Source organism: Enoplosus armatus, chromosome 16 (assembly GCF_043641665.1).
Source record: "Enoplosus armatus isolate fEnoArm2 chromosome 16, fEnoArm2.hap1, whole genome shotgun sequence".
NCBI classification, from domain to species: Eukaryota; Metazoa; Chordata; class Actinopteri; order Centrarchiformes; family Enoplosidae; genus Enoplosus; species Enoplosus armatus.
The window spans coordinates 20071400-20093555 of NC_092195.1; the positions used below are offsets into that span (position 1 = coordinate 20071400).

Genomic DNA, 22156 nt, shown 5'->3' on the forward strand with positions numbered 1-22156 from the left:
GTTAACAGCATTTCTTCTCCAAACACAGATTAGATAACATCTTTTTCTGATTTTTTTAAACAGCTACAGTTGAGTTTGATAGCAGAAAATATTTCCACAATGCAAAACATCAGTGAACACTGGATGTTATGAGAAATGCATCCTTGTGAAGGCTCAGACTCCAGTCTCCACCATTGCAGTAGCAGAAAATAGACCAGAATGCAACGCAGCTACAAGCCGCCTCTTCACTGCTGAAAAGACACACTCGTCTCTCTCACTGTGTCTTCACGCTCTGCACATACACATATTAGCCACACACGAATGCAACACGCTCGCACCCTTCCTCTTGGGGGGTGCTGAAAGGAATTCTGGGAAAATCAAATTAGAAAAAGTCAAAAGAAATCAGCTGTATTGGTATCGGACACTCTTGTTGTGGATCCTCATCTGAGACGTTCGGGTGCCGTCGTGTATGTTTGTTTTGTTCGCAGGTCTCTCTTGCAAAAGACATCTTGATGGAAATGAGATTTCCTGATTAAATAAAGGTCATACATGAAGTAGAAGTGGTTACAACAGAAAAAGTAAATGACGGTGTGTTTCACCAACTGATGAACAGTGTAACACGAGGAACACATTGAAGTCTGTAGATCAACCAAAATCCAGACGAATATCTCGGGAAGTCTGCTGAAAAAGTTGGTGTGTAAAATATTTGGTCGCGCAAAGAGTTTAGCTAAAGTGTTTGTATTGTTTGAGTGATGATGGACATGCTGTAACTGTTGAATTGGTAAAACAATCAGGAGCTAACACTAAGTTTGTGGTAAAAACTGGAAGCAAAATCACATGCGTGACCTTGGCCTCCTGTGACTGTAGTGTAGTAGTACGTGTGGTTGTGTCACTGTGTGTAAACATTCCTGAAGGGCGTCCTGTCGCGTTCTGACTTTGCATCCTGCTTTTATCGCTCGTGCCAAATATTGACGGGCTCGTCGATGCACGACCCGAGCGCTGTGGGACCCTCACGCTAAAATCCAGACCCAAAGCAGCTCGATACATTCAACCCCTCCCTGTGGTTTCCCTCCAGAGTTGACTCGATTGGCTCTTCCAAGAGAAACGGCTTTGCCTGGCTCGGACCAGATGTGGGTCAGATGTAGTCACTGTGCCTGTGTTTGTTGTTGTTTGAGTGTGTGTGTGTGTGTGTGTGTCCACACCCACCTGCACCATTGCAGCACTATAGCAGGAGTGTTCATTTAGTTTATGAGACCTGCTGCATGTGTGTGTGTGTGTGTGTGTGTGTGTGTGCGTGCAGGAGTGCTGTGCTGTGGCTACTTTCAGCCCGTGTCAATAAAACTGTCACCTCCAGGCTGTTGTCATGGAGACGAAGGAAGGAGGGAGGGGGGGCGAGTGGAGCTAAATGGACACTTTTGGTTGGATGGAGGTAAAGAGAGAGAGAGAGACTGGGGGCTTCAATGAGGCAAGAGGAAAGATGACGATGATGATGAAATATGAGCGTGGAGAAGGACGATTAGATGAGTCATAGTCAGACAGTAGCTGCACCTGAAACACAACAGAAAAATCATTTTGTTTTGTCAGATCTGAGTGTTGAAGCTTAAAGTATCAGGTTGGATTTGCGTGTCAGGATGGTATGATCACAGTCTGTTATCATGGCACCCGTTACCATAGTAACACAGCATCTGTTCAGCAAATCTGCAACAGGCTGCTCACACAGAAGTTTGTCTGGAGCTTAATTACACGTCTTATGTAACGTTCTTCGATCTTTATTGTGTTTGTGCTCTTCTTTAAACATGTCGTGTTCGAAGAAATGAGATTAAAATGTTTGAATTCAATCAAAGACGAATAATGAAAATAATGATTAAAAAGGATTTGAGCTGGATTTGTCCTCAAAATACAGTCCTGTTCTATAACTCTGGGACACAATGAACCTCACAGATGCAGAGGACGATTCTGGTTCTCAAAAGGAAAAGTTAAATGTTAACGTGTCATTAGAAAGCAGCTGTTTTATTATTACTTGACCTACACACTCTCGTTATCTGAGACGTTTTGGGTGCCGTCATGTGACCAAGAATTTTTACTGAGTCACTGTGACTGGACGAAAAACCAGAGACGGACACAGTCGATGAGGGAGACAGAGAGGAAAGAGGAAGGTGAACAGAGAGGAAAGAGGAAGGTGAACTGTGTGTGTGTGTGTGTGTGTGTGTGTGTGTGTGTGTGTGTGTGTGTGTCACGGGTTGATAAGTAGCTGTTTGCAGTGTTCGGAGTCTTGTGACGCGCTCAGGGCTCTTTTCTCTCCGTCTCATTTAATTAACTTTTAACTTAAGTGATGATTTCAGACGGATGATGGAGGATCAGTTCTTCCTTAGAAATTCATTATATGTTCAAAAACATCACAGTTTAGAACTGGACCATCGCTTTCCTACCAAAAAATGATGTAAAAGGAGATGAGTTTTATTTCAAAGACTAACTCTTTGATATCGACTTTCATGGATTCATTCTTGTAGTTTGAGGTTCAGTTTACTCCTCATAAGGAGGGTCTCTACTCCGTCTGTGGCTCTGGTGGAAGGTCTAAGTCTAATTAAGGGTTGTCTTAACTTAAAGACTACAAATGTATAACAGTGAGTCTGTGTCACAAACCCATGTTCAAGACTTTGACCAGGCAAGAGAAGTCTGAAGAAAGATGCCACTGAGTTGCATCATGACATGATGATCTAACATCTTTGTACACGTACCATTAAAGATGATGATAAATCTGCCTCTGCAGCATCCATTTTTTTAATTTGACCAAACCAAACTGAAACTAAGCAATCTGTTGAGATGTTATTATTATTCTGACAAAAATATATATAGTCTTTGATTTAGGACACATTTCTGCATTTTCTTTAGTACACAATTGCATGAATTCACCTTAAATGAATGAAACTGTATATAAACACTTTTAAAGACAAACGTTTCTGTCTGGTATCCGTTTTAGATACTGAGATACACAACAAGAGCAGACAAATGCCCAACTGTCCATTTGCAGACTCCAGAGAGATGCAGTGGCTTTCAGACTGTTTGGGCTCACCGGATTATTGATCGCTCTTAAATGTCACCTAAATCCTCGGGGCGATGAACGTATGCAAACGAAGGGAGGCAGGAAAACAGCTAAAAGGCCGTTTGACCGAAGAGCAGATTTCATTAACCTTGAGAGCTTAAAAGGATGCAAAACATCTTGGATTTAAAAAGATTTCCTCGATTCATTTAATGAATGCAAAGAAGAAGACGTTTTGGCTGCAGGGAGGTGCAGGACTGGGTGGATGTTTTCTTGTTGAAGACCTTGAAGGTTGAAAAGGTGCCTCATTACATTTCTGTGAGCATGTAATATTCAGTGTGCAGACTTCTATATATAGTGTACAGTATGTCGACCACAAGTCAGTCTGAATACTGATGTTTTTAAAGGTACATACACCCACTTATGTGATTGGTTGGGAGCAGTGCAGTTTTTGTAAAAAGATACACACTTATATACACAAGGCGTATGTGCCATAAACACTATAACCAACACGATATACACTGATCATAAATCACTTCAAGGACAACAAAGACATATAAAACAGATATGTAAGAAAAAAGAATGAACAAACAAATAAAAACAGTGCAGTTCAGTGGTGTGAGTGGACGATTCCCTCATCATACAAAAAGCCACTGGGTCCCTCAGTGGTTGAATCCGGCCATGATGAACACAAGCTTCTTTCCCTGTCAAACATGACGACCTTTTTCAGGCATAAACTAACTTGGTAGAGATAAAAAATCACTTCCATCTCATGGCTCGTTGGTTCAGTTCAAGGCTTAAACTGGGCTTTTCTCAGATGTTTGTAGAGAAAATGAATGTGAAATGTTCTCAGTCGCTGGAAAAGAAAACAGTGCTTCCAATTCACCTCTGTCTACTTGCTTACATAGTTTTAATTATATATTTTTTTAGCACATAATGGCCACAACATCTCAACATTAAAAGTTGCTGATGTAGGGCCTGACCTCCACCTGGGGGCTTTGGATGAGACCAGCTTCATGTATAGACCGCAAAACGTAAAAGAAATCATCCTGAGCTGCTCACCACCTTCATGTGACCTTCACATCATTTCCCACACATGTTTCCTGCTCCTCATCTGATTGGTCCTGTGTAGCCAACGCCCATCTGGCTGATATGAGTCCTGAGAAATGCAGTCTATGCTAATATTATCTGACCTTGCTCTGATATTGTTGTACCAAGGGCAGCGGATCACCTGAGGCCCGTCCAGGTCTTGATACTGTCTCATATAACAGCTGCACATTCTGCCCCGTCAGCAGGGAGTCTCTTTATCACTGACTGCTGCATTACAGACATCAGCAGAAACACACTCGAGACACAGTGGCCTAATTTCTGCCGCTGTGACCCGGCTTGACCTGCCAGGAAGTTCATGTGTGAGATCAATCAGAAGTGTGAAATAAACTTTGACCTTCGCTGTCCAGAAACTACACTTACAGAACTTGAGAGAAAAAGTGCAGAACTTTGACAGCCAGAAATCTCTTGGCTCAGTAATCATGATGCCTTCTGATTGGCTGCTGACCTGTCCAGGTGTATCCCACATCCCACCCATTGCATGCTGGGATAGACTCCAGCTCCCCGTAACCTTAATAAGGATGAGCAGTATGGAGGGAACATCTCATTAAAGAATAATCCTTCCTGCAGTTTCATTTTGGAGAAACTAAACAACTCGTTGGGCTTGAAATGCTTCATCAATCAGCTTTTTGAAAACAGGAAGCTCATAGGATGGTCAGACATGTCTATATATTCAATCTACCACTAAAAAAGGGTCATGAAACGTGCTTTTTTCAGGTTATTTTATTTTTATCAGTGTTATTTTTCTCATTATGGATTAATTTATAGATTTTATATAACCGTTAAGTTTATTTAAGCAAAAGAAAAACGGTCGTAACATCACAGGACTTATCAATGATATGATGCATCTTATGGACGCTGAGGGTCAGACGTTATAACTAATCGCCATGACGACAGCGGCGGCTGCTTTAATATTCGCCGTGATTTCATTACAGAGATGAATCGAAGGCATTACGGAGGCAGCTGGAAGGGTTCAGTATTGAATTTCATCTGCATTTAGCTGATTATGTTCACAGAGACAGGTGCTGTCACTAACTGAAACTTGTGTAGGGCCTCTAAAATTAAAAAAATGTTGTGTATTCATGTTGGTTAGAATCTCACTTCACTTTTTAAGTTTTATTTGTAGGTTTTACAGCCATTTTTTTATGATTTTTATGAAAACAAAAGCCGATGTAGCGGCAGTCGTAGTGATTTCAGTGTAAATATGATGAGTAATCTTGTGCGGCTGCATGTTGGCTGTATTTATATGTAGTTCACGCTGTGATACCTGATATTATTGTTTATGCCTACATGTCACTGACCTGTCTACAACCAGCATCGCAGTTTTATTGCATCTGTCGGCCACCGGCTGCCAGTATTGAAAATCTCATTATGAGCTCAGATTTCATATTTATTATGTCTCTCTCTCTTTGCCTCCTTCCTCCACCCCTCCCTTGATCTCCACCTCTTTCTCACTGCAGGAAAAGCAGGTGACAGGTTATCTCCTGTTCTCTCTGGGCACCGCTGTCATCGGCTCTCTGCAGTTTGGTTACAACACAGGAGTCATCAATGCTCCAGAGCAGGTCGGTGATTAGTTGCTAACGTCAGAGTGTGTTTGTTGCCCAGATCTAAGACTCCCTGGCTGAAGCTGCGCCCAGTTTGCAGCTTAGCTTCTTCAGATGTGAACAACAGGTATTTGTAAGTTTGTAAATGTCCTGCGATGTGAAGCCACAGATTCTGAAGTTTAACAACTCAGCCGGTGTGTGATGCATGTCACCAAAACAAACCAAAGAGATAAGAGAGGAATGGTGGTGAATCAGCAGACTGAAATGCCCGATTGTGGAGAAGCAGCTACACCAAAACTTGACTTGGACAATCTGCAAAGTCTCAGATATAGTCTCACATAGCCAGACCTACGTTCAGATCGGACAGTCGTCTCTGTTGCAGTTGGTACTGCACTTTTTTTAGATTTAGACAGATACAATTAGTGGATTTAAACATGAGAATCTTTACCCTGCAGCTTTAAATTGGATTCTTTGAGTGATGTAAAGGTGACGCTTTTCAGACCTACCCATATATCAAGTTAAGACAACTTGACTCCTACAAACAAAGATACCAAATCCATGGTCATATCTAAGTATGACTTAGTTTAGCTTAGCATAAAGCTGGAAGCAGGAAACAGCTAGTCTACCAGCACCTCAAAATCTCACTGATTAACAGGTTGCATCTTGTTTGTTTAATCTGTACAAGAAAATGTGTGTTTGTGTCAGATTATTACAAGATGCATTTTGTTAATTAGTTAGCTATAGAGGTGTTTGTTTGGCACATCTTTGAACCTGGATTTGAATTTGGACAGGCTAGCCGTTTCCCCCTGCTTTCAGTCTTTATGCTAAGCTACGCTAGCCTTCTGGCTGTAGCTCTGTACTTAACACAGACATGAGAGCACTGAGAATACTGAAAATATTAGTCGTGCATTTCTATCTTTAAAAAAAACCCCAGCAGCATCATCAACCCATTTCTGTTGAATTGTGCTTTTTCTTCATCCGTCCCTGCCATCAGAAACTACGATCTTTCTTCAACAATACCTGGGTTGAGCGTTATGGCGAGCCCATCAGCCCGGGGATGTGTACCATCGTCTGGAGCGTCGCCGTCGCCATCTTCAGCGTGGGCGGCATGGTGGGCTCCTTCAGCGTGGGCGTCATGGCTAACCGATTTGGCAGGTAGGAATTACATTTGCACGGTTTGACCATCGGAGGTTGTGACTTTTGTTTCGCTCATGATCGTCATCTTTCAAGAGAAGCTGAACCTGTTCTTGTCAGTCATATTGCTTTAATGGCTCTGTGTATTTCCTGTGTGGTTCAGCTGAGCTGTCACAAGCCGTTACTCCTAATGGACTTCATGAAGCGTGTTTGTCTTGAGTCCATTGCTCAGCTCTAATGTTCCCTAGAGTTATTCCTGTGCTTCACCGTGCGCATCACACCGCAATCCTTATTTCTTTCTGGGGAGGGACTGTTGTTTTGACCACTGCCATACATTTGTTTTCCACATTAAGTTCAAGAATTTGGGGGTTTTCCACTATTCTTTTCACACTTTAAATGGTATGAAATTGAGATTAAAAAAGTATATAATAAAAGTGTTTGGAGAAATACACTTCTCTACAAGAGTAAAATGAAAATACTGATACCACAACTGTCTGTGCGTTAATTAGCTTAGCCTAGCATAAAGACTGGAAGCAGGGGGAAATGACTAGCCTAGCTCAGTCAAAAACATTCATTTGTGTTTAAACAAATAAGATGCAGTGTGTTAATAAGTCAGCTTTAGATGTGTTGGTAGCTCTAGCTCCAAACGTGAGATTGGTATTGATGTTCTCGTGACGTATCCCTTTAAACAGGTGCTGCTAATGAAATCCAAGATTCTGCCGAAGTTGACCGAAGAAAAACATTTCCTGATTTCCTCATCTTGACACACAAGGGCACACACGCACACATAAACACACTGCAGCGTAAAAGTGGACTAACACCCATCTGTCAATGAACTAATTCGACAGGAAAGCTCCTGACCTTCACATACACTCAGGCAGGTCAATCAGTGCTGACACACTCTGCTCATTCTCAGTCTAATCAATGAGCTTGTCAACTTTTATCTTCTTCAACCACAAACCTCTCAGCTGCTCTGCCCACCACCGACCTCCTTCACTCTTTGCTCGGTAAAAGAAACAAGCTAATATGAAGCTAATATCTAATCTAATAACTATATCAACATTGCAGTGCTGCTCTCCTTCCTCCTCAGGCGTCGCTCCATGTTCCTGGTGAACTCTCTGGCGGTGATCGGCGGCCTCCTCATGGGCTTCTCCACCATCTGCTCCTCCTATGAGATGGTGATCGCCGGTCGCCTGGTCATCGGCCTGTTCTGCGGCCTCTTTACCGGCCTGACCCCCATGTACGTGGGCGAGGTGTCACCCACTCCCCTCCGAGGAGCCTTCGGCACTCTTCACCAGCTCGGTGTGGTGGTGGGCATCCTGATCGCTCAGGTCAGCAGGAGGCTGTTGATTAAAAGACAGAAATCTAGTGACTTGAATTCCTCAGGTGTTCTTTCTGTATAATGTAGTTAGTTATAGTGCAGATTTTGACGGTCGATTGATTCTTTTTGCTTTGAGCATCAGCTTTGCTGTAAATCTGACCCTGCTGTTGTGGCCCTTGATGTTTAGGTCTTTGGTCTGGAGGCTCTGCTGGGCTCCGCCAAGCTGTGGCCCCTGCTGCTGGCCCTCACCGTGGTCCCTGCTGTGCTGCAGTGCATCCTGCTGCCCTTCTGTCCAGAGAGCCCTCGCTTCCTGCTCATCAACCTTAAACAGGAGGAGCAGGCACGCAAAGGTACGTACTGATACTGCTACGATACTACTTTATCTACTGAGGATAGTACTGCTGTTACTGCTGCAACTACTCAGAATCAGAATCAGAATCAGAAACTGTTTATTGCCAAGTAACATACATTACAAGGAATTTGCTGTGGTCTGAAGGTGCTATTGTTTTGATAACAAATAAGTAGAATATAAAAGCTAAAATAACAATAAGAATAAAAATAAAAATAAGATAAGATAAATAACAACAGTGCAGTGACCAGAATAAAGTAAAGTAAAGTGTCCAGATAAAGTGTCCAGTAGGGGGTGAGTGCGTTAATGTAACGCAGTGGGGACAGGGGTGATGTACGTTAATATAACGTATAGCTTGTGGTAGTGTTCGGGGGGGGGTCAGTGAGAGTTTGTCAGGTTGACTGCAGAGGGGAAGAAACTGTTTTTGTGGCGGGAGGTTTTGGTCCTGATGGACCGCAGCCTCCTGCCAGAGGGGAGGGGGTCGAACAGATGGTGTCCGGGGTGGGAGGGGTCGGCAGCGATCTTCCTGGCTCTCCTCAGGGTCCTGGAGGAGTACAGGTCCTGAAGAGATGGGAGGTTGCAGCCGATCACCCTCTCTGCAGAGCGGATGATACGCTGCAGTCTGCGTCTGTCCTTGGTGGAGGCAGCAGCGTACCAGACGGTGATGGAGGAGGTGAGGATGGACTCAATGATGGCGGTGTAGAAGTGAACCAGCATTGTTTGTGGCAGGTTAAACTTCCTCAGCTGCCTCAGGAAGTACATCCTCTGTTGGGCTTTCTTGATGAGGGAGCTGATGTTCAGCTCCCACCGGAGGTCCTGGCTGATGATGGAGCCCAGGAAACGGAAGGACTCCACAGTGTCCACTGGAGAGTCACACAGGGTGATGGGGGCGGGTGGGGCTGCGCTCTTCCTAAAGTCAACAACCATCTCCACTGTCTTTAAAGCGTTAAGCTCCAGGTTGTTGCTGTTGCACCAGGTCACCAGGTGGTCAATCTCCCACCTGTAGGCAGACTCATCCTCTCCAGAGATGAGTCCAATGAGGGTGGTGTCGTCCGCGAACTTCAGGAGTTTGACGGACTGGTGACTGGAGGTGCAGCTGTTGGTGTACAGGGAGAAGAGTAGTGGAGAAAGAACGCAGCCTTGAGGGGAGCCGGTGCTGATCGTCCGCGAGTCTGAGACGTGTTTCCCCAGCTTCACGTGCTGCTTCCTGTCAGACAGGAAATCTCTGATCCACCTGCAGGTGGGGTCAGGCACGTTGAGCTGGGAGAGCTTGTCCTGAAGAAGAGCCGAGACGATGGTGTTGAAGGCAGAGCTGAAGTCCACAAACAGGATCCTGGCATAGGATCCTGCGGAGTCCAGGTGCTGGAGGATGTAGTGTAGAGCCAGGTTGACGGCGTCGTCTACAGACCTGTTGGCTCTGTAGGCGAACTGCAGGGGGTCCAGCAGAGAGTCTGTGATGGATTTGAGGTGGGACAGGACCAGGCGTTCAAATGATTTCATGACCACAGAGGTCAGGGCGACGGGTCTGTAGTCATTTAATCCTGTGGGCCCTGGTTTTTTGGGGACGGGGATGATGGTGGAGGCCTTGAAGCAGGCTGGCACGTGGCATGTCTCCAGTGAGGTGTTGAAGATGTCCGTGAACACCGGAGACAGCTGATCGGCGCAGCGCTTCAGGCAGGATGGGGAGATGGAGTCTGGTCCAGCAGCTTTACGCGGGTTTTGTCTCTTGAAGAGCCTGTTCACATCTCTTTCAAGGACAGACAGAGGTGTCGATGCTGGAGGAGTGGGGGGCGCTGTGGGGGGCAGCTGTGGTGGTAGGAGGTGTGAGAGTTCAGCCCCAGGTGTGATGAGGGGGTTGGGGCTGTTGGGCTGGAGCTGGTGGGTGATGGTGTGGGGGATGGTGTCAGGACTGTCCCATTGTCTTTCAAAGCGACAGTAGAAGTCGTTGAGGCTGTTGGCGAGGCGTCGGTCGTTAGCAGAGTTGGGGGCTCTTGGCTTGTAGTTGGTGATCTGCCTGAGCCCCCTCCACACAGAAGCAGAGTCGTTGGAGGAGAACTGGTTTTGTAGTCTCTCTGAGTACAGTCGTTTAGCTTCCCTCACCGCCTTGCTAAACTTGTACTTGGCTTCCTTAAACTCTGCTCTGTTGCCACTCTTAAACGCCTCTTCCTTTTCCAACCTCAGCTGTCGCAGTCTTGCTGTGAACCAGGGTTTGTCGTTGTTGTAACTCACCCTGGTCCGAGTTGGTACACAGCAGTCCTCACAGAAGCTGATATATGAAGTCACAGCCTCTGTGTACTCATCCAGACTGTTGGTAGCAGTCCTGAAAACATCCCAGTCAGTACAGTCCAAACACGCCTTCAGGTCCTCTGCAGCTTCACTGGTCCACTTCTTCGAAGTTCTCACAACAGGCTTAGAAAGTTTTAATTTCTGCCTGTATGCGGGAATCAGGTGGACCATGTCGTGGTCAGAGTGTCCCAGTGCAGCGCGGGTGACGGCGTGAAAAGCGTTACTGACTGTGGTGTAACAGTGATCCAGAGTGTTCCCCTCCCTGGTGGGGCATTTAATAAACTGTTTGTATTTGGGGAGTTCATGTCTGAGATTACCTTTGTTAAAGTCACCGAGGATAATAACTAAGGAGTCCGGGTTGGTCCGCTCCGTTTCCAGTATCTGATCGGCGAGTGCGCGCTGTGCGTCCTGCACGTTGGCCTCCGGTGGAATGTAAACACCGACCAGAATGAATGAAGCGAACTCACGGGGGGAGTAGTAAGGTTTACAGTTTATGAAAAAAGTTTCCAGGGAAGGAGAGCAATGCCGTCGGATCACTGTCACGTCGTTACACCAGCTGCTGTTGATGTAGAAACAGATACCTCCACCCTTTGTTTTGCCGGAGAGGTGTGCGTCGCGGTCCGCTCGGAGAAGCTGGAATCCGTCCAGCTGCAGCGCCGCGTCGGGAGTTCTTTCCCCCAGCCATGTCTCCGTGAAGCACAAAACAGCAGATGAATAAAAGTCCTTGTTTCTCCTCATCAGCAGCTGGAGTTCGTCCATCTTATTCCCCAGTGAGCGCACGTTAGAGAGAAATATTCCGGGCAGCGGTGTCCGTTGTCCTCGCCGGCGAAGACGCACGAGCGCACCGGCACGTTTCCCTCTACGTCGACGTAGAGCTGCAAAGGTGAGAGCACCTTTGACCAGAATGTCCCATAAAACAGTTAAAGGTGTAAGAAATTCGGGAAACAAATCCACTGGAGTTGTTCCCCTGATGTTCATGAGCTCTTCTCTGGTGAAAGAGCTCCGTGAACCAAAACAAGAAACACTGTTTACAAACAAAACAAGGCAAAACAATGCGCTCCAACAGACCGAGGCAGCCATCCGCGGCGCCATCTTGGAGCAAGATGGCGCCGCGGCGCGTTGACCCTACTGCTGCTTCTGCGGCTGCTACTGTTATCCATTCTGCCAGTACTACCTCTGTACAACTGCTACTAACACTGCTAACTACAAATACCACTACCACAGCCACTGTTGCCACTGCTGCTACCACCACCACTACTACCTGTGCTACTACAACTACTACTGCTTCTTCTGTTTCCATTATTACTGCAACTACTGACACTTTACAAGTAACTACTACAAACACAACTCCAGTTACTACTTGTACCGCCTCTGCTGCTGCTACTATCACTTCTACTATTAGTACTACTACTACTGCTTATATGGCGTTACTTCTATTGTACCTGCCTCTATCAACTCCTAGCACTACTACTTGTTTTACTACTATAAATGATTATACTACCGCTACTGCAAATATTCTGCTGATACTTCTGCTACTTCTATCACTACTACTGATATAACTTCAATTACCATTACTACTGCTACTTACATGAAATACTGCTGCTTCTGTCAGTATTACCACAACCGCTACCATTACTGGTGCTACTGCAGTTATACAAGTGTTTATAGTACTGTGACATACAAATCCACGTGAGAGAGAAAGTGAGAGTGACACAGAGAGAAAGAAAATGATTTTAAGAAAAGGAATGAGGGAAAAAGAAAACTGAAGAGCGAGCGATGTGCCGGGAGAAACAGAGCAGCTGAAACACGAGACTGAGAGACGTCAGCGGTTACAGATACACAGGGCTGAGATCAGGTGAGTCCGAGTGATGTTTTAGCCTGAAGAGAGGAGTCCTTGAACAGGCAGAAGGTTTTGGCATCTGCTCTTTGCCTGCCTTCCAGGGTCGACTCTGAGGCACTGACCCGCTTCTCCTTCACACCTCAAACCTGACACAAACGAAAACAAACACGAGGCTCCACAGCTTCTGTGCCTGGCTGGTGTTTGTGGTGTTCACAGCAAAATGAGTTGAACCGCAAAAAGCAACTAACAGGTCACTTCAGACTTTTTGGATGAACCTAAATCCACTTTAAAGCCTCGATGTGTGGGAGGTCCGTGTGATGTTTAAAACCAGACGATCCCGATGGAAACTGGTGTAGTCTATGTGTGCATTCAGCTCGTGGGTCAGATCCGTGAGGGAGGGGGGTTAGCTGCCACACTGTCTTCTCTGACACTGCCACTGGAGGGTGCCATAGTTTGAAGTGGTTTACACCTTTGTTGGATGGTGTCCAGTGGAGGCCTCAACTCAAACCAGGGATATCACACGGTCAGCGTTTGAAACCACTAGGCCAAACATATGCTCCCATACCGTGCCTTTAATGGCACAATCCAAAACCCAAATGTAGACGAAAGGATTGCACACCTCTAAATATTTAAAGCACAATATTTGGCTAGCTATGATTGACAGGTCATTTAATACACTGATAACTTAAAGGTAAACACTCAAGGTGTACTTACTCTCTTGTTGCTTCTTTAAAGCCAAATGGCTGCCGGGGTTACAATGACAAAAGGTGGTTAGTGGACCTGTAAAGATTATTTTTTTCAAACAATTTAAGATCAAGAATCACAATCCAACACAGTTTACATGTGAACTGTGTGGTTTTATAATAACTTATTGTGGCCGCCCACTGTTTGCTGTCGCTGCTTGTCCTTTACACCAGTGTGTGTGATGACTCAACATCACCAACCTGTTTGCACAACAGAGCATTTTTTTCCTATTCTCTGCCTTTGTGTTTGTGTGGCGAAGCAACAACACTGCGTTTGTGTTCTGTTGGCAGCTCTGGTGCGTCTGCGTGGCAGCGATGATGTGAGTAAAGACCTGCAGGAGATGAAGGAGGAGAGCGACAAGATGGCCACGGAGAAGAAGGTGACCATCCCAGAGCTTTTCCGCTCGGCGGCGTATCGTCAGCCCCTCCTCATCGCTGTCATGCTGCAGCTCTCCCAGCAGCTGTCAGGGATCAATGCTGTGAGTCAGCAACACGCACACACAAACATATTACACACTATGTCGAAAAATTAAAGACAAATTAAAGAACACAAATGAAAGTTCATACAGCAAAGAAAAGTTCAAAAAAATCCTTATTTTGTTTATTCATTTTACAGGACTGTCTTCTAGAGTAACCTCGTCTGTCTTCTAGGTAGAAAGCAGTCTATTCCTGTGAGATGTGGCTCTATACATAACTGCATGACACAGATAAGTCGGAGTAGAGAGAGAGACTGAGGTTCTGTAATAACTCAAACCAAACACACTCTCTATTCAGTGAGAGGATAAAAGGTCACTCTGTAAACTTTGTCCAGCTGAGGAAGCAAATGCCAGCTACATCCTCCCAGTATGAGGCAGAGTCAGGTCCTGTTATTGGCTCTGAAGAGCGTCTTCATCCCTCCCTTTCTTTCCCGTCCTCTCCGTGTCCCTCAGGTGTTCTACTACTCGACGGGGATCTTCAAGTCGGCCGGTGTGAAAAAGCCCATCTACGCAACCATCGGAGCCGGCATCGTCAACACCATCTTCACCGTCGTGTCTGTGAGTGGCGTCAGTGCGTTCGTCTTTGTTCCTGCATGTGTTTGTGTGCGTTCAGCAGCTCGTCACTCCCTCCTGTGTCTCTGTCCTCCAGCTCTTCCTGGTGGAGAAGGCAGGACGAAGGACTCTGCACCTCCTGGGATTGGGTGGAATGGCGGTCAGCGCTCTGGTCATGACCATCTCCCTCCTGCTGGTGAGTTCAGCTCTGTCACCGGGCTGAAGAGGGACTGAGTAATAACAGCTGGCACAAGCAGGCGGGGCCAGCCTCGACGTTAGAGGCTGGAACATTTGGGGGGGGGGGGTGAGCCAGTTATTCTGTCCCCACCCTCCACAACCAAATTATGTTTCCTCAAACAAGGAATCTAAACCAACCTAAACATAAAAGACACGCATATATATCTTTTTTTGCCACGAGATGTTACGTTTGCTTAGAAAGAACACCGAACAGATTTCCTTTCATTATTAAAGATTATGAAACGATGTCAGTAAGAACTGTGTTCACCGACAGATGCTCAGATGTTTCCCTGTCAGTCAGCGAACATATAGTTTCTGTCACTGTCTGAACTTTTCCTCTCCCTGTCCCTCCCCCTCTCTGAGCAGAAGGACATCCCAGTTATGAGCTACATGGCCATCTTTGCCGTCATGCTGTTTGTGGCTATGTTTGAGCTGGGCCCCGGTCCAATCCCATGGTTCATTGTGGCCGAGCTGTTCTCCCAGGGGCCCCGCCCGGCGGCCATGGCTGTGGCCGGCTGCTGCAATTGGACGGCCAACTTCCTGGTTGGAATGAGCTTCCCCAAACTAGTGGTAAGGGACGGGCCATCGTCCTGGTTTGAACTGGTTTGAACTGGTTTTTTTAGATCACATTAGACTTTTTCTTTCTATTTGTGTTTTTTTTTAATCTCCTCATTTCACTTTTTCCTTCTCTATTATATTATATTTATATAGATCATATTCAGTTATAACATGAGAACTATGAACATGTAAAATCAACTATTTCTAAATAATTCTGACTCCCCTCTCGTGTCTCCTCAGGACTGGTGCGGGCCCTGGGTCTTCCTCATCTTCACGGCCTTCCTCATCTTCTTTTTCATCTTTACCTTCATTAAAGTCCCAGAGACGAAGGGCAAGACCTTCGACGAGATCGCCCGCAGCTTCGGCAGCGCCCCGCCTCCCACCTCCTCGTCTGTCGAGGACCCCCCTGCCACTGCCAGCACCGCGGCGACGCTTCCCGCCTCCCCGGTGAAGGAGAAGGTTCCGCTGGTGGAGGCGGCGGCAGCAGCTCCGCCTCCCGCCACTGAGAGCACGCCCCTTGAAGATAAATCTAACTCGACAGTGCAGGAGAGTGTGTAGAGGAGCTGTAGATATAGTAACGTGTGAAGGAGGTTATAACCGAATCACAGAGATTTCAAAAATGCTGTAAATTGTAGTTAATTATCACACCGTGGAACAATAGAAACTATATAATTTTTTAATAGACCTACTGAGAAAAACAGCATTATCAATTTATAGGCTTTGACCTTTAAAAGGTCATGCTTTCTGCTTCCACGGCAACTCCTTAGACGACTTATTTTTCTGTGACATTTCCTACAATTCCTTCTTTTAAATCCTTCCTTACCTGTGAAAGGGAAGCAGTCACTGTACAAAACTACAGATTCAATCTACTGTACATTCCTAGGAATTAAGCTACATTCATTAACAGGGCGAGTCTTTTTCAAGACAACCGTGTGTCTCGTCAGGACGACGCTGCAAACGCAGGTTGTGTTAATGGAAATTGTTACCAGCAGGTGTTTGGTGAAGGTCCAGGTGTCCATCCACTTCTGAGTTCAGGTCCATGTAGCGTGAGACAGGTGACATGGATAGCGATGATGCACTTTTATTTAATTCACGTATTCCTGTTATAGTGGATATTTTAGTGCAATATGACTTTGTAGCTGTAGTTTCATGCCGTGACATTTAATTGTGTTCTATGTATTAATTTTGGAAGTGTTCTCAAGTCACAGGTCTAATTTATTTCTGCTCTGCCTTCAGCTGTTGAATATGAGCTGACACACTGGAGAGCTTTTTAGCAATGCCAAAGTACTGAACTTTAACTGCCACCTGGTGAACACACGAGGCCCCAAATGTGTTTCTTCTGGTTGTTAAATTCATGGTGGGAAATTAGCAGCAGCCACAGGTCATGCTTTAAGTTTATTCATTAATTCTGAAAGCCAGTTTGTTGTTTAAAGCTGTAATCCACAAGTTTAGTCAACATTATTTGTAACCTCTTGTTTTGTGGCCTCGTCCTGCTTGTTCTTGGACTTTCAGCTGGTGAAATTGATGCTCAGTTCTACATTTATTCCAAGCAAACAACATTTTACCAGATCATTTGTTTAAAAAAAACATGATGAACTTGTTATTGGTGGAATTTTTATTCAGATTTATTAATAAGCAAATATATAGAGGCAAGTAGATATTCAGTTGTTGTTAAATCTTGTGGATTGTTGCTTTACTGGAGGCTCTTTTGTGTCGTAAAAAGGTAAAATCATGACTGTGGCTTATGAATTTTAGGACTTGCTAATGACTGCGGCCTGTGGACAAAAACCTGTTGGCTGAATTGTTTTACACATGTAGATTACAGTAGGGTAACGTGCAATGCATATTTATTTTGTTGAAGAGAGTATTTATTACCTTAGAAATTGATTTTTGTATAAAGTATATAATTATCAAACACTAAAGCAAATTTAGAATCGTAATGCTTTCCAGCCCCGAGCGGTGAGAAGTTGAATGAGTCTGCAGTGAGCTCCTCCTTCATCACGGTGCAGCTCAGAGATTTCGACCTGACTGAGAGTTAAACACTGTAAATCTCATTCGTTGCTCTCTAGTTAGATGCACTTTGTTAACCAGATAAACGAGCATTAGAGCCACAATCACTAATATAGAAGTCACTGAACACAACAGCGCTTTAATAATTAAAGACTATATTCACCTAGAGCGATTGCATATATGTGGCCAAGCTGTTATTAGAATAAATAAGAGTTGTAGAAAATGTGCAATCAATAAAGAAACTTGAACCTAAAAGTGTCGGAGCTGATGATGAAGAGAGGCAACTGAAGGGGAAGTGCTAATACTGAGTAAACAACGGGTAAACGAGGTTGTAGTGGAAGAATGGTTCCTGTCGCTTGATTAGAATAACAAATCTGTTTTTATTATTTCATATTTTCACAAAGGAAGAAATGACTACTATGATTATTCAAATGTGTTGACCTCTGTGATCATTTGGAATCTGTGTACTGTGAGTATTTATTTACTTTATATGTTTATATGTTCAATCAAAACAAAGAGTGTCCAAAAAATCTCCTGCAGATTTGAGCAGATTGAAGTTTTAGTTTATTGAAATAATATACTACTTTGGTAAGAATGGTTTAAAAGGTAAAAACTATGAAAGGAAAATGAAGCTTGGTAATCTTGCTACCAACTGACAGCTAAATTATGTAAATTAGCCCGGACTCTTGTTTAAGAACTAAAACTACAAACTGCCTTCAAGTCAAAACTTTCTTTTTGAAAATGGAAATAACATTTAGGAGTCTGAGATGTGCTAACTTGTTCCTTGTGTTTCAGAGTGCTAACGTGACTAATGGTGATCCAACATGAGGAGCGTGTTCAAAAACCCTTTGTATGACATTTAAAGCTGAAACACACTGAACGCGACCTTTGACATGTCGTCATAGAGTCCCAGATGGTCCGCTTTCACTCACACACCCAACATATTATTCAGATAATGATAAAATGAACAATGTTTCCTGCATTCAGCACAAAAACATCCTTGTTTGTCTTCAGACGCTCAAAGTCAGGCCGCCTCCGGTGTGTTTCTGGTTCATTTGTCGGGTCCAGACTCGGTCTACGTTGTGACGCTTTGTCTGAAGAGTTAAAACTGTGTAGCATCGTCAGCCTTTACAGATTTCTGTATTACAAGTATTGTACAGTATGTTTGGTGTATAAGTGTATGACACAATATATATTTTCTATATTCTGTAGTGACTGCGTGAAGCAGTTGAAAAAGCTGTGAAAAATAACTTTTTCAACTACAGTAAACGTGCTGCACTTTGAGAACATATTTATTTATTTATGCATTATTTATTTTTTTTGGCTACACTGGAAAGATATTTATCTTGACAAGTAATTCAAGTGATTTTACTGAAGTGTGACATTTGATTGGAGGGATGATACCTGCCTTGTTTTAAAATACTGGCCAATTAGCTGATTTAAAACGTGAAAATATGTCTCTCTGCTGACATTTTTCACTTGTTTTGAGAAGTATAAGCCCGTAAGACTCACTTGATGCGAGGTGAAAGGCCTTGTTAAGATGAATATTCATGACAGTGAGGGGGTAGATTACGGTCGGAGTCATGGCTTCGTGGTGTATTGCTGTATTTGTGGATGATAGTGCCGTGCTGTGTTTGCACTGGGGGAGGTGTGTGGTACGCTCCTCTCATGGTAGTGTTCAGTGTTGTATTCAGCCTCTCCTGCAGGGTCCCGCTTCTGTCCGTGGCAACACCTACACTGCACCAACACTGAACGTGACTAAACCTGAGTCTAATATGGATTTAAAATGCTTTCTATTACTCAGCCTACCCTGAGAGACCTAAGAGACCTTAGAGATTTGTGCTCGTCGCTTTCCTGTTTCTCTGAGTCCTGAAGGTCTTAGAGGTAAAAGTGAAGAAACAAATAGAGAATTGCATTTAATATGGAGTTTTAAAAGTGCTTTAAAGAAAGCCTAAATGTTTTTGACGAGCCACATCCAAGACTAAGTGCAGAATTTAAGTTTAAGGTGACGTCAGGGTGCAATCACACCTACCACAATGTTTTCCCTGGTTCAAAACTTTGTGGAAAAGCTGTTGGTGGGTAAAACTGCCAATTTACAAGTGAACTCAGCGTATCACAAAAGTATGTGAAAGGATTTGAAACAAGTATGCGGACCCAGGTGCGCACTGCTCCTAACCATCTACCTTATGCACATGTACGAACTCAGAACCCTCCACTCACTGTACAAAGATGGGAGAGTATAAGTATTCATTTGTACATATGTATTTTTTAAAAGAATACTATTTATATGTTGACTTGCACGGTCATACGTGTGTTGGGAATTATTCGTCTTTTGTGGTGCACGTGTTCATTTTGTAGAGGAGACTGATTTCAGGTGAAAGCCTCTTTTCTCTTTAGCTCTTTAAATAGTCTCTCGGCACATTTAGCTCCTTCTGAGTCGGTCGCTGACTAACACTGCTGTCTCCTCTCTCTTTCATTTCCATCTTCACTCCATCACAGCCATGTACTCTTATCTGTGTGCCTATTCACATTACACTCAGAGCTGTTGACAGCTGAGTTTTGTCAGGTATTTGTTGAAAGGTTGTTATTTTCTGAACTTCTAAAAATACCTGGCTATAATGACGTTGCCATGGCATTTGCAAAAAAAAAATCCAAACTACTGTATAATTGAAATGAATCAGGTCACAGACTTGAGTCTAGCAGGAAGAAAAGCGTCTCATCAACATGCTTCAGCCGCTGTGATCTTTGTCTGTTCCTGATCTGTGTGTTATAAGTGTGTAAATAAATGTACTGACTGTACTGTATGTCTGAGTATCATGTACTGTAAGTCGGCTATTTGTGCCTCACTGCACCTCACGCATTCACAGACTGTTATTCAATGTGTGTCCTCTGCTTCTGTGTGTGCGGTGCGTCTGAAGTCGCTCCCTCGGTCACTTCATGATATCAGGTGCTGTGTCGCTCAACTGAAAAACAACCAGTATCTGTGTGCTTTGCTGTTTCAGTGGCAGACCGGCAGCCAGTGACGCTGTTAATGAGTTTTGGGTGATTAACTACAACCTCGGTTTCTGTGACGTGATGGAAATGAACCGAACAGATGACAATGTAGCTTCAGAGGGAATTTATTTTTATTTTTTTTTACATTTCTCTGTGCCACACCAGTGATGCACCCCAACTGTTTTAGTTTCACTTGTGTTTGTACTGTACATACCAGATATAATGTTGTTAAATAAAGTATTCATCATGTACCAAGACATGGGGTGAATGTGCACTAAGAGGTTTTTTCCGTCTGAAATTTGAGTACATGAAAGACAGTGGAATGATTTTCAATAAGTTGCCGTACAGAAATGAACTACCACCATAATGACATTATGTCAGAACTCTTTATCAATATCTTTAAAGTCTTGAAATATAAAGCTGATCATGTCAACATGGCCTTTGAGACTAAACATGTTCAACTGAACAGAAGTCCTCCGTTACATACATTACTGGGGGCATGTTCGAAAGACATGTTAGTACAAAACAGTTGCATTGTGGGAAGTGTAGGATGCAGGATCTCAGTGTCTGCTGCACTAATTCTGAATATCTAAACTCCTGGAAGGCATCTTTTAATATCAGACAAAGTCTGATGTATTTTCTAAATATATGAATATGTTCTCAACTGAAAACTTAAAAAGCAACAGATATGAAAAACATGAAAACTATCCTCAAACTAACAAAACATCCATAAAAAACATATATGTTGGGTCTGCTATTCCAAATAAATATTAAAAAATACTTTTCACATTTTACAATTTGTTTTCATGATCTTCATCTTGGGATGTTGGAAAGTGTTTTTCAGTTCCATAAATGCATCAAATTAAAATAAAAAACATCCTGCGCCCCTTTGGAGAGAAAGGGGTTGAGAAATCCTCCAGCACGGCTCGGTCCGGCCCTGGATGAACCGGGGGAAGTGTCCCCCTCTCTCCGTCCTGCCGCTCCGTCATTCCGTCGCGCCGGAAAAGGCAGCGCAGCGGAAAAAGGAGGCGTTGCCCTCCGACAACACATCAGCTGCAAATTTATGCAAAACACTACAAGCGCTGGTGCTGCCGCTGCGGCCGTCCTGCCAGGCGACAACAGAGAGCATCAACAGGAGGCTCCGCGGGCCGCCCAGCCGCACGGAGTCGTTTTGCAGCGGGCAGCCGGTGCAGGAGGAGGCTGAGAAACCCGGGACCGGTGACGGTAAGGACGGACCGAGAGCCCCCCCCCCGTTAACGAGCCAGACAGCGGCGGCGGTGGTTAGCGGGATGCTAGGAGGAGTAGCCTCCGGTGGAGCCAGTGTTAACAGAAACATGGAGGGCAGCTAGCTAACAGCAGCTCTGTGTCTCAGAGGGTTGATGCCGCCGAGGGGAAGCTTTTTCAGGCTGAGGAGGCTGGAGGCAGCAGACTGGCCGAGCTGGGACAGGATGGTGTGTGTGTGTGTGTGTGTGTGTGTGTGTGTGTGTTGTGTCTAGAACAAAAACAATAAAATAAATAGTTCTGATGTTTATTTTGTAAAGACTTTCTGAAAGATGCAAACAGTCTGTGGGACCTCTGTACCAGACCCTGACCACGTTTTGGGGTTTTTTTTGTGGGGGAAACACAGATAAAATGGAAAGGGGGAAAGTGGTTGGTCAGTATTGTCCACATGTATGATTTATTGTGTTTAATTGTGCTCTAATCTCTGCTGTGGTGCGTTCATGTGCAGATGTATCGACCAATATTAGTTTATCCAAGATACATCAATGTTGGCATACATGTCATGCCCAAAATGTTTACTGTTTATTTTTTAAAAAGCTGATATTTTTTTGACTTGAAATATTGGCATTAACTATGTAGGAGTGAAATCTAGGAGTTGACTTTGTTTTCTTTGATGTTAAAGAGATAATTCAGTCTCAGTACTAGGTTCAAATACTATTTTCATCATAAACATGTATATAATAAAATGTTTTGCAAATGTAAATC

The 22156-nt window shown here is 44.2% G+C and overlaps 1 protein-coding gene across 1 annotated transcript; it reads left to right on the plus strand.

Annotated features, from left to right (window-relative positions):
* Nucleotides 1–5586: 5586 nt before the first annotated feature.
* On the plus strand, nucleotides 5587–15724 carry LOC139299369 (solute carrier family 2, facilitated glucose transporter member 3-like). The gene is made up of 9 exons (XM_070922268.1): nucleotides 5587–5688; nucleotides 6665–6825; nucleotides 7895–8135; nucleotides 8313–8475; nucleotides 13635–13822; nucleotides 14273–14377; nucleotides 14469–14567; nucleotides 14972–15178; nucleotides 15407–15724. Exons 2-9 carry the CDS (start codon nucleotides 6728–6730, stop codon nucleotides 15722–15724), a joined length of 1419 nt encoding a protein of 472 aa, XP_070778369.1. The 5' UTR covers nucleotides 5587–5688; nucleotides 6665–6727.
* The last annotated feature ends 6432 nt before the right edge of the window (nucleotides 15725–22156 follow it).

Bases quoted from the DNA above. Each gene is read 5' to 3' on its own strand.
- LOC139299369 (XM_070922268.1), top strand. From the start codon at position 6,728: ATGTGTACCATCGTCTGGAGCGTCGCCGTCGCCATCTTCAGCGTGGGC. The intron at 8,136-8,312 runs GTCAGCAGGAGG...CTTGATGTTTAG, and splicing joins TGGGCATCCTGATCGCTCAG to GTCTTTGGTCTGGAGGCTCT. The intron at 13,823-14,272 runs GTGAGTCAGCAA...CGTGTCCCTCAG, and splicing joins AGCTGTCAGGGATCAATGCT to GTGTTCTACTACTCGACGGG.